Below are 18,084 nucleotides of genomic sequence, written 5' to 3'. Positions count from 1 at the left end.
TTATCTGCAAGCAGAACTTACTTCATCAACAAGCTACTGAATTTTAAAGCCATTGATGGTTTTTATATATTTTTATGCCTTTCACATTCTCCAATAGTAAGAGGCAGTCTTGGGAATTTAGTCTGGCCTTTTGGGGAAACACCCATCAGAATTTACAGCCTACTTTAGGTTACTCCACCAGAATGAAGAGGAACATTTGCAGTAACTGAGAAGTGAAAGGAGCCAAACAGAAGATATAAATGCCGAGGGATTATTCACCTTATTAGTTTTTGAAAAATATATCAAAGACCTCAAGATAGCTGAATGATTATATTGTGAATTTCTAGTAATTTAACAAATCAATCTTTTAATTTCAAAAGACGAAAACATCCCAAGAAATGTACATTTTAAAAGAAGTTCTACCCAGTGGTCCATTACATGGTTTCTCTTTGGGGGAGTTGCTGTTGCTGGCTCTGTGAGTGGTGGGAACGCTGGTGCTTTCTGCTAGAATGAGTGAGGGGGGAGGGTTGATGCTGCTTGTGCATGGGAGGGGCATAGGGGGCATTGGGATTCTTATGTTTTTTCTGTCATTCAGTCTTTGCGGGGGTTTCTTCTGTTTCAAGGATGTTTGCAGAGAGTAAGAATTTCAGGTTGTATATTGTATACATTCTCTGATATTAAATGGAGCTATTGAACTGCTGAACACCAAACATAGCAACTTGTGTCTGCTGAGTTGGCTGAGATCTCAGTGGAGACAGGGTGGAGGAGTAACAAAAATCTCTGGGACTCCTGATTTAAACAAGGAAGCAACGAAAAATCTTGCCTGACAAATCTGTTGGAATTCTTTGAAGAAAGTAGGATAGCCAAAGGAGAATTGGTTGATGTTGTTTATTTGGATTTTCAGAAGGCCTTTGACAAGCTGCCACACATGAGGCTGTTTAACAAGTTAAGAGCCTATGGTATTACATTAGACTCTAGCATGAATAAGGCAATGGCAGATTGGCAGCAGGCAAAGAGTAGGAACAAAAGGGGCCTTTTCTGGGTGGCTACCAGTGACTAGTGGTGTTCCACAGGGGTCTGTGTAAGGATGATACATAGATAGGTGGAGGGACAGCTAGTTTTGAGGAAGTAGAGAAGCTGCAGAAGGATTCAGACAGATTAGGAGAATGAACAAGGAAATGGCAGATGGAATACAGTGTCAGGAAGTGTATGGTCATGCACTTTGGTAGAAGAAATGAAAGTGATGGCTATTTTCTCTATGGAGAGAAAATTCAAAAATCTGAGGTGTAAAGGGACTTGGGAGTCCTTGTGCAGAATTCCCTAAAGATTAATTTGCAGTTGAGTCTGTGGTGAAGAAGGCAAATGTGATGCTAGAATTCATTTCAAGAGGACTAGAGTATAAAAGCAAGGATGTAACATTTATAAAGCACTGGTGAGGCCTCATTTGGAGTACTGCGAGCAGTTTTGGGGCACTTATCTAAGAAGCAATGTGCCGACACTGGGTAGGTTTCAAAGGAAGTTCACAAAAATGATTCCAGCATTGAATGACTTGTCAAATGAAGAATGTTTGATGGCTCTGGGCCTGTATTCATTAGAATTCGGAAGAATAAAGGATGACCTAACTTAAACCTATGGAGTGGTGAAAGGTCTTGATAGAATGGATGTTTCCTATGGTGGGAGAGTCTAAGACCAGAGAACACATCCTCAGATAGAGGGGTGTCCTTTTAGAATGGAGATGAGGAGGAATTTCTTCAACCAGAGAGAGGTGAATCTGTGGAATTCATTGCCACAAGCAGCTATGGAGGCCAAGTCTGCGTGTATATTTAAGGCAGAAGTTGATAGGTTCTTGGCATAAATGGATATGGGGGAGAGGCAGGAGACTGGGGCAGAGAGGAATAATTTATCAGCCACGATGAAGTAACGGAGCAGACTCAATGGGCCAAATGGCCTAATTCTGCTCCAAGATCTTAGTCTTAAACAGAGAATGCTGAAATGCAGCATCTGTGAAAAGAGAAACAAAATTAACATTGCAGGTTTCTGATCTTTCCAGTGGCATTCCTACCACAGACATTGCCTGAACTAGAGGATATCTCCAGCATTTTCTCTAGAGTGTGCTGCCACATTCTAGGACTCTTAATTTGACCTTTCTTGGTAACCTCACCATCGTCACTTTAACGTTCCTGTTGGTACTACTTCAGACCGCAGTACAATCTTTGCAAAGTTCTGTAGTTTTGTATTTGTTGCTGTATTTATTATTAGCATGTATACTGTTTATCCTGTGAGCTTCACATGAGCAGGGAGTTTCATTGCAGCCTGGTGTCAGTGACAATAAACTGATTAGAACAATCTAATCTGATCTGATATACTCCCTATAGATTTCCTGTGAACTTTCAATTTACAGACATAGAGTCATAGAAAAGTACAGCACAGAAACAGGACCTTTGGCCCATCCAGTCCATGCCAAACTATTTAAACTGCCTAATCCCATTGACCTGCACCGGGACTTAGCACTCCATACCCCTAACTTCGACATACCTATCCAAACTTCTCTTAAAGGTTGAAATTGAGCTCACATACACCATTTGCGCTGGCAGCTCGTTCCACACTCCCACGATCCTCTCAGTGAAGAAATTTCCCCTCATGTTCCCTTCACCGAGCTTCCTTTTCTCTAGGTCACCTTTTCATTTAGTACTTTTATCTTACTTACTGCTTACAAGGCAGTAGGAAGCCATTCAGCCCAACAGGACAATGCCAACTTGATTCTCAAAAGCCCTGCAACTTACTCTATTTCATATGTCCATAACTCCCCTTCAATTGCTACACTAAGAGATAATTTACATCAGTCATTTAACTTATCAGGGATCCTTGAGCTATTCATTGGTTCAATTATCTGATGTTTCAGATCACCTTTATTTATTTTGAAATTTGATAAACACAGACTACATCTGTTGGTGGGCATTAGTTTCGCAAGTTAACTTCTTTCAGTGAAGGTCTAATATTGTAGCCACAAGGACCTAAGAGAATTGCTTGCAAGTGCATAGCAATCTCTACTCCATAAGCTTCCATGTGAAAAGCATTGGAGGTCTGGTTGCATGAAGCTGTCAGGAAAGGCCACTGGAGTTAAAACGCACAAGCCAAAGATGACATCTTCATAGAATTTCAATCTGGATTGATAATTCAGTTGAATTTTAAGGCTCTTTAGCTGGCTAGCACTGAACTTTGACTCCTCAGGTAATGTAATCAGTCTCCAATTATTTCACTCTAATGTGTGAAGCTTGGGCACTCAGAGCCAGATGGCTTCCTTCTGTTGAAAGTTTAATGATTTAGAATAGAAAATTTCCCATTAAGATGAAAACAACAACAGAGAACAAGACTTCACATTGAAAATTATTTTGATCAGTGATGTCATTCAATAGCCTTCACTTTCATTGCAGTTCCAGTTTCAATTAATTAATTTTTATCCATGACCTGCCATTATGAAGGCTGCCAGCTGTCTAACCAACATGCAGATGTTAGACATGGTACTAAACTTTCCAGCATTGAATTTCTTTACTGTAAATGACAAAGTTAACTAATATTTTTGCACTCTTTTCTTGCAAATTAATTCTTTTAATTTTATCTTTGAAACAGTAAATCTATTTACCATGCAAAGCTCTGCCAGGCAGAAATAATTCCAACAGGCTTCTTTTTAAAAGGGTTAAGTTTAATAGCTCTCCTCTGGGAAATCAGACATGCTTGAACATCTGAACTAGCTCCATTTTACAATCCATAAACTCTAACCTGTTATTACTCAGAAGATGTAATGGCTTTGGAATACTCATGTCATTAATAATATATACATTTATTCAACATGGGTGAAATTCCAGTTTTCTCATGATGAAAAACTTTTGTGCGGGGGGGGGGGGGGGTGGGGAGGACAATGGAATCTAAAAATAGCTTGTTGTAATATGCAGAAAAATGTTTGCATTTACTACATAGCAAAGATAAGGTTTTACAAAATACAATAATAATAATAATAAGCACTTTATTGATCCCGAGTGGGAAATACTCTCATTAAAGTAGCAACATTTAAAAACACACTTAGCAGTGTGCAGATTTAGCTGATAAAAAAGTATAGAATGATAATATACACAATAATAATGTACCAATGTGCAATAATAATGTACAAAATAATAGAACAGAGACTATTGTACTATGATGTGTGTTCTCCTGTCACACAGAGATGTCATTGTCATTTGCATTTGGTAGGAAAGATTTTCTGTAACGATCCTTGCGATGGCGGATGTTCGAAAGGGGGCTCTGCTGCTTACTCAGTAGGTCATGGAGAGGATATGCCTGATTGTCCATAATGAATAACAGTGTGTTTAGTGACCTCCTCTCTCTCTCTACCACTAACTCGAAAGAGTCTGGGTTGTAGCCAAGGAAGGATCCAGTCTTTTGATGAGCTTATTGAGACTTTTCGCATCACCAACACCGATGCTGCTCCCCCCAAATAAAGCAGCAAAGACGACTGCACTCGCTACAACAGACTGGTAAAAGATCTCCAACATCCTGCTCCACACATTGAAGGATCTCAGCTCCCTTAGAAACTAGAGACTGCTCATCCCCTTTTTGTATACAGCCTTGCTGTTGGTTTTCCAGTCAAGTCTGTTGTCATGGTGAACACCCAAGTATTTGTACTCCTCCACCACTGTAACTTCTTCTCTAAGAATGTATGCAGGAATATGTGAATTTCATAATCATTCTTCCATCTTATCAAAATCACAATTAAATAACAAAGTCAGGCAGAGAGATATTTCTGAGAGAACAAAGAAGACACACACCCAGGCAATCTTTACTGTAATAAAAAAGTGATACTTCATTACTACGTGTGAAGTAGATGCCCTTCACATCTCAAACTGTGTGATTCCTTGCTACCAATGCTGCATTTTGATTACTGTTAGACTTGTGAAATTAAATACTGTTCACTTGGTGAATTTAAATGCATATGAGGTGTTACAAACCTCATATGCAATATGTTACTGCATATGATGAGTGAGATGAGTTCGACAAGTCTCAAAATCTTCTGTAGCCTTTAGTGCTCCTTTCATTCAGGATGAAATGTTACATGTATACCAGTAGGTGTAAAGGCCAGATCTATCTGGCTGAGTCCAAATCTGAAATGGCTGTGTGTATTTTTTACTAATATTAAGATTAAATTAGTTATGTCAGGTATAACCTGGAAATTGATCAAATCAACAAGCTTAGCCACAATAAAGACAATTCACTTTTATAGAATCAAGTAACATATTGCAAGAATAGAACCACTTAAAATTACAGTATCATAAATATTCATGACAAAATCAAACCGTTTAGACCACTGCATCTATATGGGCCAGATTGAGCCTAAATAATTCCACATTCCAGATCTGTGCCCTGGCTTTGTCAGTATGGTCTGTACTAAGTAATAAATAATGGATAATAAATAACATAAACAGGCATAGAACATTTCTAAACAATTTAATTTTTCTATTTAAAAACTTAAGTCATATTAAAACAATTCTGTAAATATATTGAATGCAAATCATACATATAATCTGATGCAACAAAGTTTTAGGATTCTTACAGAATTTTTTTTTCTGGTTTAGTAGTACTGGCATATGTCATGAAATTTGTTGTTTGGTGGCAGCAGTACAGTGCAATACATAATAATAAAAGCTAAAAATTACAGTCAAAAGTATATATAAAAAAGAAAATTAAATTAAATAAGTAGTGGAAAAAGAGAGGGGAAAGTACTGAGCTAGTGTTTAGGGGTTCATTTTCCATTTAGAAATCTGATTGTGGAGGGGAGGAAATCGTTCCTGAAACATTGAGTGTGTGTCTTCAGGTTCCTGTACCTCTTCCTTCACTGTAACAATGAGAAGAAACTATGTTCTGGGCAGTGGGGGTCCTTACTGATGGATGCCGCCTTTTTAAGGAATCACCTTTTGAAGGTATCTTGGATACTGGGTAGGCAAGTGCCCATGATGAAGTTGACTGAGTATATAATTTTTTGCAGCTGTTTCCAATCCTCTACAGTAGCCCTTACATACCAGATAGTGATGCAACCAGTTAGAATGCTCTCCACAGTATGTCTGTAGAAATTTGTGAGTGTCTGTGCTGACACACCACATCTCAAACTCCAAAAGAAATATAACCACTGTCGTGCCTTCTTTGTAATTGCATCAATACGTTGGGCCCAGGATAGATCCTCAGAGATGCTGATGCCCAAGAACTTGGAACTGCTCCCCCTTTCCACTTCTGATCCTTCGATGAGAGCTGGTGTATGTCCCCTTGACTTCTCCTTCTTGAAGACCACTTTCAATTCCATGGTCTTACTGACACGGAGTGCAAGGTCTGCAAGGTTTGCAAGGGGATGAGCAAGTGCAGCAACACCACTCAACCAGCTGATCTATCTTACTCTGGTATGTCTCCTCATCATCATCTGAAATTCTACCAACAATAGTTGTGTTGTCAGCAAACCTATAGATGGTCTTTGAACTATGCCTAGCCACACAATTATGGGTGCAGAGAGAGTAAAGCAATGAACTAAGCATGCATCCTTGATGTGTGCCAGTGTTGATTGTCAGCGAGGAGGAGATATTATTTCAATCCACATAGAGTGTGGTCTCCTGGTGAGGAAGTCAAGGATCCAATTACAGAGGGAGTTACAGAGGTCCAGGTTTTGGAGTTTGCTGATGGGTGCCACTGGGAGATAGTCATTGAGGCAGCTCACCCTGCTCCTCTTGGGCACTGGCATGATTGTCTCCCTTTTGAAGCAGGTGTGAATCTCTGACTGCAGCAGTGAAAATCTGAAGATGTCCTTGAACACTCCTGCCAGCTGGTTGGCGCAGGTTTCCAATGCCCTACTAGGTACACCATCAGGGCCTTCTTGAGAGATGTTCTGACATCGGCCTTCGAGATGGAGATCACAGGTTCACCAGATGCTGCAGGGATTTGCTCAGATGTGGTTTTATTCTCGCCTTCAAAGCATGCATTGATCTCATCTGGGAATAAAGCATCACAGCTATTCATGATGTTAGGTTTCGCTTTGTAAAGACCTACAAACCTTGCCAGAGCTGATGTGCATCCAATTTGGAGTTGTTTCATTGCCCTTAAAATAGCCTTTTGTTGGTTGTACCTGGACTTTTTCTATGGTTCTGGATCACTGGTCTTGAATGCCACAAATCTAGCCCTCAGCGGACTTCAAATCTCCTAGTTCATCCATAGCACTTGGTTTGGGTATGTACAGTATGTTATTGAAGGTACACACTCATCCATATAGGTTTTGCATATGCACCACCTTCCACCCCGGTATCTTCTCTGTCACCTGTCCTACACACCCCTCCTGTGGTGCTCCACCCTCATCATTCCCAGCATCCCAGCTATATATATGTACCTAAGATCTTTGCATAGTACTGTATAATATAAGACCATAAGATGTAAGAGCAGTATTAGGCCATCTGGCTCATCAAGTCTGCTCCGCCATACAACCAGGGCTGATCTTTTTCTCTATCTCCTCCTCAACCCCATTTCCCTGCTTTCTCCCTGTAACCTTTGATGCCATGACCAATTAAGAACCTATCAATCTCTGCCTTAAATCTACCCAATGACCTGGCCTCCACAGCTGCATGCGGCAAAAAATTCCACAAATTCACCACCCTTTGGCTAAAGAAATTTCCCTGCATCTCTGTTTTGAAAGGTGCCTTTGAACACATACATTGAAACAGCAGCTGCTTCGATGAAAAATCAATAGCAAAGTAGCTCAAGGGTCTTCTAAGGTTAAAAGAAAGTTAAATGGTTCATTTAGTATCAAAGCATGTATCCATATACTACCTTGAAATTTATCTTTTCCAGATAGCCACAAAGCACAGAAAGAACATGAAAGTCATTCAGAGAGGAATATCAACCCCCCCCCCCCCCGTGCACAATAAAGAATGATATCCCGATCATCAACCCCCACTCTCCCAGCACAAAATGGAACAGGAGCAACGACTCCAAAAAGCAATCCTTCCCCCGCATAAAAAAAACTAATAGAACACAACAGAGCATCAACCCATAAACACCCTCCCCTCGCACAACAAAATGGAAGAGGAATGGGCAATAAAAGGTTTTCTGTTGCATGATAAATTTTCTTGTTGATTTTGGTTTGCAACGGGGAGTCCTGATCGCCAAACAGTTTTCATCTGCAACATTCTGTCAATCTGTGAAACTTAATAAGCAATAGAATTACTTTGCTCTTCTCAGTTGGCGCCTCCTTTCTAAAGGGACTGTGCTTCCAGTGTTTCCCTTTGGGAAACATGGTATCAGCCACTTGCCTTGTACAGAGCTGGACTGTCGAGCGGCATATGAACCAGGCATCCCAAGTGGTGGTCTAAAAGGATCCAGTTGCACAGAAGCTTCATTTTGCAGTGACCTTTGCATTACAGGAAGAACCAGGAAGTCTTTAAAGTTGTCCGTAAATACGTCTGACCCTAATTTCATGACTCAGTCATTGATGCCGCTGTGAAGCAGAGACGCCAAAGAGAAATTGCCCAGACCACATACAGATGGAAATGCTCATGACTATTAATGCCAGTGAACATGTTCCTTCAGGTCTCGTTACAGCTCAAAATTGTACATTTCCATAACTAATTCATCCAGCACTGTGGGAAAAGTCAGAGACACCCTCCTCGCCATTTAATCAAATCAAACTACTGCATGTTGCACATGTAACTGAAGACAGTTGGTTAGAAATGTTGTTTTCACAAGCTGTATGATACAAGATTGAATAAAAGAAAAGCTTTTCAACATATTTGTTACACCAGTCATGTACTTTTGAAATTGTTGACCATCCACCGTCAAAACTGCAGAGCAGGCAGAGTAAGGAGAGGTGCATCTAACACCCTTTTGGACGTAATTCTTGGAAATCCCACAGCATATGAAGCTCATCAATTATCTGGGATCAAACAAGGAGGAGGAGGTCATAAACAGAGATTAGAGGGCTTCTTTGCTAGGTAGGTAAGTTATCTGGACCAGAGGATTGCACCCTAGGGTTCTGAAATAATTAGCTGAAGAGACTGTGGATGCATTAGTAATGATCTTTCAAGAATCACTAGGTTCTGAAATCGTTCTCGGGGATGGGAATATCACAAATGTCACCCCACTTTGAAGAAGGGAGGAAGGGAGAAGAAAAGAAATTACAGGCTAGTTAGCCTGATTTCAGTGGTTGGGAAGATGTTGGAGTCCATTATTAAGGGTGAGTTTTTGGGGTATTTGGAGTCACGTGATGAAATAGGCCAGAGTCAGTGTGGTTTCCTTGTGGGGAAATATTGCCTAACAAAACTGTTGGAATTGTTTGAGGAAACAACAGATAGAATAGACAGAGGAGAGTCAGTGGATGTTGTTTACTTGGATTTTCAGAAGGCCTTTAACAAGGTGCCACACAAGAGGCTGCTTAACAAGATAACAACCCATGGTATTACAGGAAAGATGCTAAAATAGTTAGAAAATTGGCTGACTGGCAGGAGGCAAAGAGTGGGAATAAAGTTTGCAAATGATACTTCCTCCCTGAGGAAGCAGCGAGGCTGCAGAAGGACTTAGACAGAGTGGGAGAATGGCAAAGAAGTGGCAAGTAGAATAATATGCAGGGAAATTCATGGTCATGCACCTTGGTAGAAGGAATAAAGGCACAGGCTATTTTCTGAACAGGGAGACAATTCAAAAATCAGAACTGCAAATGCACTTGGGAGTCCCTTGTGCAGGATTCCCTAAAGTTAACTGGCAAGTTGAGTCAGTGGTAAAGAAGGCAAATGAAATGTTAGCATTCATTTCGAGAGGACTAGAATATACAGGTATGGATGTAATGCTGAGGCTTTATAAGGCATTGGCCAACCCACACTTGGTGTATTTGAGCAGTTTTGGGCTCTATCTAAGAAAAGATGTGCTGGTAGTGAATCTGTGGAATTAATTGCCACAGATTACTGTGGAGTTCAAGCCATTGAGTTTCTTTAAAGCGGAGGTTGATAGGTTCTTGACTAGTCAAGACATCAACGGTTACAGGGAGAAGGCAAGAGAATGGGATTGAGAGGGATAATAAGTCAGCCATGATGGAATGGTGGAGCTGGAATGGTGCAGTCTCAATGGAACAATGGCCTAATCCTACTCCTAGGTCTTATGGTCTTAATGTGCCAAAGAGAGTGAGAGAAAAGACAGGGGACAGATTAGAGTTTCAAGTGAAAAAGAAAACAAAAGCAAATGTAAGAGACTTCCTGAAAGAGCTACATTCATTTTCCCTGATCTGCCCCTACAGCTGCATTGCTTTATATCAGCCTTTTAATTTAGACTTGCAAACGCCTGGAGCTCAATCCTCAGCAGCGCAAATCATTTATCTAAATACTTTGCAGCAACAGAGACCAGAAAATGTAGCAAAGTAATTACACATTTTTATTTTCAATTCTAATCATCATAGACTTATCTCAGAATTGTGACCCATGCCACATGCTAATAAGTTCAGAAATAGGAGGATTGGACAGTTTAACGAGATGGTGCAGGAGGGAGGGCTTGAGATGTTTGGATCATTTGGCTTTCCTACAGAGGTGAAACCTGTACAGAAGAGATGGTTTGCAGCTGAACTGGAGGGGGACTAATATCTTAGTGGGAAGGTTTGCTAGTGCTGCACTGGATGAGGTGGGGAGAGCTTTAAACTAGAGATGTAGAGGGATGGGAACCAGAGTACACACCAGATAGTGGAGTGGTTGTGGAGAAAGATGTTGCTCAGCTGACATACAGTCAGGAATTGAAGGGTTGATCATGGTGGAACTAATGTTCTGAGTTGTGTATATTTCAATGCAAGGACTATTGCACAAAAGGCAGATGAGCTCAAGGCATGGATCAGCATGTAGAATGATGACATTGTAGCCATTAGTAAGACTTGGTTGCAGATGGGCAGGACAGGCAGCTCAGTGTTTTGGGGTTCCATTTTAGACATGATAGAGTAAAAGGGATTAAGAAGGGCATGGGTGGCATTATCAGCCAGGGAAAATGTCATGGCAGTGCAGACAGGAGAGCTCATCTAGTGAGATTTATCAGTCGAACTGATGAATAAGAAAACTTAATGGGATTATATCATAGAGCACCCAAAAGACCACAAGATTTAGAGGTGCAAATTTGTGGAGAGATCACAGACTGTTGCAAGAAACATAAGGTTGTGATAGTAGGTGATTGGACTGGGTAGAGTTTGTCGCATCTGTTCAGAATAGTTTCCATAATTGTTTACAATATATATTAATGATTTAGACGAGGGAATTAAATGTAGCATCTCCAAGTTTGCGGAAGACACGAAGCTGGGCGGCGGTGTTAGCTGTGAGGAGGATGCTAAGAGGATGCAGGGTATCTTGGATAGGTTAGGTGAGTGGGCAAATTCATGGCAGATGCAATTTAATGTGGATAAATGTGGGTTATCCACTTTGGTTGCAAGAACAGGAAAACAGATTATTATCTGAATGGTGGCCGATTAGGAAAAGGGGAGATGCAACGAGACCTGGGTGTCATTGTACACCAGTCAGTGAAGGTGGGCATGCAGGTACAGCAGGCAGTGAAAAAGGCAAATGGTATGTTGGCATTCATAGCAAAGGGATTTGAGTACAGGAGCAGTGAGGTTCTATTGCAGTTGTACAAGGCCTTGGTGAGACCGCACCTAGAGTATTGCGTGCAGTTTTGGTCCCCTAATCTGAGGAAAGACATTCTTGCTATAGAGGGAGTACAGAGAAGGTTCACCAGATTGATTCCTGGGATGGCAGGACTTTCATATGAAGAAAGACTGGATCGACTAGGCTTATACTCACTGGAATTTAGAAGATTGAGGGGGTATCTTATTGAAACGTATAAAATTCTAAAGGGATTGCACAGGTTAGATGCAGGAAGGTTGTTTCCGATGTTGGGGAAGTCCAGAACGAGGGGTCACAGTTTAAGGATAGAGGAGAAGCCTTTTAGGACTGAGATGAGGAAAAACTTCTTCACACAGAGAGTGGTGAATCTGTGGAATTCTCTGCCACAGGAAACAGTTGAGGCTGGTTCATTGGCTATATTTAAGAGAAAATTAGATATGGCCCTTGTGGCTAAAGGAATCAGGGGGTATGGAGAGAAAGCAGGTACAGGGTTCTGAGTTGGATGATCAGCCATGATCATACTGAATGGCAGTGCAGGCTCAAAGGGCCGAATGGCCTACTCCTGCACCTATTTTCTATGTTTCTATGTTTCTATAATCGTACAGAGAAGACTCAACTAGAGAGAGTGTGATACTAGATCTCTTAATGGGGAATGAGACAGGGCAGGTGACAGGTGTTTGTGTAGGAGAAGAATTTGCTTCCAGTGATCATAATATTAGTTTCAAAGTAATTATGTGAAAGGGTAGATCTGATCCTCAAGATGAGATTCTAAATTGGACAAAGGCCAATTTTGATGGTATCAGAAAGGATAGTGTAGATTTGGACAGACTGTTTTCTGGGAAAGGTCCCACATGGGAGTTGGTTAAGAAGGTTCAGATGCTTGGCATTCAAGATGAGGTAGTAAATTGGATTAGACATTGGTTTTGCAGGAGAAGCCAGAGAGTGGTATAAGATGGTTGCTTCCCTGACCAGAGGCCTATGACTGGAGGAACGTCACAGGGATCAGTACTGGATCCATTACTGTTTATCATCTCTATCAGTGGTCTGGATAATAATGTGATAAAATGGATTAGCAAATTTGCAGATAATATCAATTAATGGGGGTGGAGTGGACAGCAAAGACTATCAAAGCTTGCAGTGGGACCAGCTGGAAAAATGGGCTGACAAAAGGCAGATGCAAATTTATGCAGACAAGTGTGAAGACAAACCAGTGTAGGTCTTACACAGTAAGCGGTAGGGCACTGAAGAGTGTGGAAGAACAGAGGGATCTGGGAATACAGATCCATAATTCTTTGAAAGTGGCATACTGATAGATAGGGTTGTAAAGAAAATTTTTAGCACATTGTCCTTCATAAATCAATGTACTGAGTACAGGAGTTGGGATATTATGTGAAGTTGTATAAGATGTTAGTGAGGCCTAATTTGGAGTATTGTGTCCCTGAATTTTGGTCACCTATGTATAGGAAAGAAGTAAATAAAATTGAAAGAGTGCAGAGAAAATTTACAAGCATGTTGCTGGGACTTGTGGGTGTGAGCTATAGGGAAAGGTTGAACAGATTTGGATATTATTTCCTAGTACGTAGAAGACTGAGGGGAGATTTGATTGAGGTATACACAATTATGAGTGGTATAGATCGGCTAAATGTAAGTAGGCTTTTTCCACTGAGGTTGGGTGACACTACAGCTAGATGTCATGGATTAAGGGTGAAAGGTGAAATGTTTAAGGGGAATGTCTTCACTCAGAGGGTGGTGAGAGGGTGGAATGAGTTGCCAGTCAAGTGGAGGATATGGATTTGATGTCAATGTTCATGAGAAATTTGGATAGGTACATGGATGAGAGGGGTATGGAGGTGCAGCTCTTTGGGACTAGACAGATTCATGGTTTGGCATGGATTAGATGGCCCATAGGGCCTCCTTCTGTGCTGTAGTGTTTATGACTCTAAGGCATATAGAAAGTGCCTTTATTGCTGAGATTTCAAATATGAAAATCATTTGAGGAATTAATTCTGCTTACCAGTGTCAAATGCAAGACTAAAGATAAAAATATTTGACAATGGAACCTCCATGACATTTTAATGTAGGGACACCAGACTGAGCTAATAGTTAGCACACATCACTAATGAGTTCTTCAATAAATAATAACCTCTCCTAGAAACCGCCAATTATGTCACAATTTATAGCATCATCAAAATGGAGCTCACTAATGCATTCCTCAGATTCATGGACTAATACTCCGTTATTCTGTATTTTGTAAAAAAGATTAAGTAAATGTATAAAAACAGACTAAAAGGCTTCTGGATGTTCATAAAACTCAACTACTGTATTTCATTAATATCTTGTAAAGAAAGAAATATATAGCCATTTCGGGTCTGGCCAAGTGTGATTTATGAGTGTGAGCTCCTCTATTCATTGAAATATAAACCTAGCAGGTCACTGTAACTTCATTATTTCCCAATTACTCAAGACTCTATAGTTATGAAAGAGGGTTCGTTCAGGCTTAGAACTACAAAACCAGATGATACAGAACTATAAGGCCAACAAAAACAAGTGGAATACACACAAAATGCCAGAGAAACTCAGCAGGTCAGGCAACATCAATGGAAAAGAATAAACAGTCGATGTTTAGGGCCAATACCCTTCATCAGGATTGAGAAGGAAGGGAAAAGATGTCACAATAAAAAGATGGGGGAGGAGGAGGAGTACAAGCGAGGTGATAGGTGAAGCCATTTGGGTGCGGGAGAAGTAAGAAGCTGGGAAGCGACAGGTGGAAAAGGGAAAGGGTGGAGAAGGATGAATTGATAGGAAAGGAGAGTGAAGCACAAGAGAAAAGGAAGGAGGAGTGGGTACCAGGGGGAGGTGATAGGCAGGTGAGGAAAAGAATTAAGGGGCCAGAGTGGGGAATAAAAGAAGGGAGAAGGAGGAGGGAAAGCAAGTGTAAGTTTATCTAATGTTGTTTGAAGAGAATTCTGCAGTAAAAGTCAGAGTGTAACTTTAAATGTGAATGTAGAAGCAAATTCTGAACTCACTGTAAATAAAATAGTTGTTTTTGAATATAGTTACTGATTTAAAGGCATTTGAGAATCATAAGCTTCAGTTCAGGAGAAAAGTACCTCATGATGATCAAAAAGGGTACAGACTAAATATTCACTCAAATCAGAGAGAAAATGAAATGAAATGAAAAATTTGTATTTCAGTAGAGAGTTCCAAATAATAGTTATTATTACAACCTACTCTACAATCCAAAAGTTTGGTGCTGTGTTAAAGCATGTAAGTTATAACTTTGCAGTTATGTACATTTAGATCTGGACCTGAATGACCTTCCCTTCAGCTACTCCTTTAGGACCAGCCTTATTAACTTCAAATGGTAAATCCCCCTCACTCATACATTTTCAGAGGTGCCGTCTATTTGATGAGGTGTTAAGAAATGTCTTGATGAAATGTTTAATGAGATTTAAATAATCCTGAAATAAGGCACATTGAAATGCCAGTTTAGATGATGTGGCAAAGATTAGGAGTACAACTATCATTTTGCCAATATTGTAATCACACAATTATGAGAGATATGTATTTGCAAGATCTGAAATTTCATGGGCATCTACATCACTTTTTCTTGGTTTATGCTAATCCACACAAAAAAGAACAAAACATGTTTGGTAATAAAAATGAAATTTAACCCTCTGACCTTTTACATCTATATTATGTTAAAAGGCTTTGCTTTCAGTTTCAAAACATCACCCAAGGGAAAATAACAAGCAAAAGAATTTTGAATGTATTAAAAATACATCATTTCTTATTGAAAGATTTAATTGTTTCATTTCCTGTTTTGCTTAATGGATCAATAATCCTCTCTATTCTTAAAGTACAAATCTCTTGTGATGTTAAGATAAAGAAACTTAATCAGCTGATTATCACTAGAAGTGATAAAACAAATATGGTGCCAAAATATTACACAAAAATGCAATGAAGAAATATGACTAAGTGTTTACTGAGTTTATTCAGGGATATTATTCTGATATATATGAGTTAATTTTCAAGATGTTTTTTTATAAGGGTACATAGAGAGTATCATGCTACTGGTGAAGTGAAAGATTATGTCCCTTTATAGCTATAAGGTGCCACGGTTCTGAATTATTGAATTGAGTATTAGAATCAGATGCACATTTGATTGGCTGATTTCTCATTCCATTTAACTGTTAAGGATAGAAAATCTAATTATTTTATAAGTACATGTTAAGGGCACATTTGGAGTGAATTTCCAATGGGACTCTCCAACTCATTGTGAGAACAAGAGCAAAACACTCATAGAAACATTCCAAAATGCCATGAGTGCAGTGTTTCCGTGGCTATTCAGGCAAAATTTAGGAGAAATCCCACAGAAATTCAACACTCCATCAATTCTGGTGTTTTCAGAATATTTTTCAACAAATCTTATAAATTGTATAATGATTAATATATTTGACACAGGGTCAGAAACCTCAAGAATTAAGGTTTCCTTTGTAAAAATCTCTTCCAGAGGTTTATGTTAATGCATCTGTAATTAAGTGTGATATGAGAAGAATAATGCCAAAAAAGAAAAATCATTCTATGATTTTGACACTTCGTAGTGCATAGAATCAGAACAAATTAGAGGAACAAGTTATGAGAAAATGACATTATAATCAGTTTTATTTGTTTTGACTTATTATTGCAATGTGGTACTGAAATGCTTCAGCACGCAAGGTTACACAGCATAATATTCTTACGATCTATCACAGTGTTATCCATCTGAACCTGATTGAATTCTAGGAAGTCATGCAAATTAAACACATGTGCTTCTGTTGAGTCCTTTGCTGCCATACCAGGCCTAATAAGGAAATGATGTGAAAGAGGGAAGGGAAGGAGTAGCTGAATTATACATTAAACCAATTAAATGAGATCTTACCTTTTCTGCATCTTGCTCAAAGAGACGAAGTTGGAAGCATTGATCTAACTTCAGTTTTCTGACATGCCACATCTGATGTAGGTGTTGTCTAGTGGAGTGTAGCTTATCCAAAAGACTGGTGATCTTTGGCACAACACTTTGAAAGTCTGCACTGCCAGATATACAATTCTTTCCAGAAAAGCCATCACTGCACCTTATACATTGCAGCAACCTTTGCCCCTCATGGTCCAGTTCCTCCACAGGGGCTTTAATAACCTTCTTCTTCAGTTGTGTATGCTCATCAATTAACTTCCGTGAACCTTCAACATCCAGGGGAAACTCCTTCCGAGCCAACATCTCCTGCAGGTCTTCTAATCTGGACAACAGATGCACAGCACTGCTGATGAACTCTTCCAGGGCCAATCGAAGCTCAATCCATTCATCATGATTATAATCCAGTGTGCCATCGAACTCTTCTGTCAGTTGGGAAGGATCTACTAACTTAGAAAGTCCTTCCACAGATACCATACTTGTCTGAAATACAACATTTCAATGCAACGTGATAAACATCAGGAATGATGTTGAAAGCACTGGACAATTCCTCCCCTCTCCCCCTCCCCTCCCTAAATAAAATGTTCTCGGGAGTGATATGGAACAAACACAGTTTTTATACAGCTTATGTAATCCATTTTAGATAAAACCTCTGCATAATTACAAAGTATTTGGCCTGATGTTTATAAAAGCATGCCATATGTTGTAATATGATTCAAACCTCAATCTCATGTTCAGCTGGGCATCTCTCTAGAGAGGAGTTTTTTTGTTTGAGGTAACTTGCACATCACCACACAGTTCTCAGAACTGCAGCAATTTTTATAAATTGCTGGAGGCTCTGAGTCAAATCCACAGAGCTCCCAGGTGAGCACTTAACTGAATGGTGTTTCTATTTTCCTGCATGCTTAGACCATGTGGCAGGTTTGCCTACATTAGAACAAGGGACATACATATTTTTAGTTAGTGTGCATCTGCATGCTTAACTAGAATCTCGTAAAATGCTCTGGAAATATGGCCCAAATTTTTAAAATTCCTGGTCATTTAAATCCCACTAACTTACTTTATTCAGAAACAAGTAAGAGCATGGTTCTAATTCAGGAAAATCAAATAAAAATTGATGTTGGGTCTCTCTCACAGTTAATGCTTCACTTAAACCATGTATAGTTATTGGAGTCCCTTTAAATGCACTCAGCTCTTTCTGTCTAAAATTCCCTTTCCCTGTATGAGGTCAGATATGATCTGATCTTACTTAGACTTTAACCAGGGACTTCTAACATTAAAATAAATTTATCGATGAATTTATGTTTCTAGTTCTGTATTGTATTTGAGTCATAGGAAAGCACACCAAAAGCAAGCCCCTTTGGCCCATCTAGTCTGTGCTAAACCATTTAAACTACCACGTCCCATTGACCTGCATGGGACCAGAGCCCTCCATAACCCCTCCCATCCACATACCTATCCAAGCTGCTCTTAAACGTTGAGGTCAAA

At 39.8% G+C, this 18,084-nt stretch overlaps 1 protein-coding gene across 1 annotated transcript in view; it reads right to left on the bottom strand.

Moving 5' to 3' along the window:
- kalrna (kalirin RhoGEF kinase a) overlaps nucleotides 1-18,084 on the bottom strand; it is a 705,069-nt gene that overhangs the window by 410,178 nt on the left and 276,807 nt on the right. The window contains exon 5 of the mRNA XM_059966562.1: nucleotides 16,567-17,079. Coding sequence (XP_059822545.1) covers nucleotides 16,567-17,079 — 513 coding nt within the window. The remainder of the gene's footprint in view (nucleotides 1-16,566; nucleotides 17,080-18,084) is intronic.

Source organism: Hypanus sabinus, chromosome 4 (genome assembly GCF_030144855.1).
Source record: "Hypanus sabinus isolate sHypSab1 chromosome 4, sHypSab1.hap1, whole genome shotgun sequence".
NCBI lineage: Eukaryota > Metazoa > Chordata > Chondrichthyes > Myliobatiformes > Dasyatidae > Hypanus > Hypanus sabinus.
This window is presented reverse-complemented; position numbering and strand designations above follow the sequence as displayed.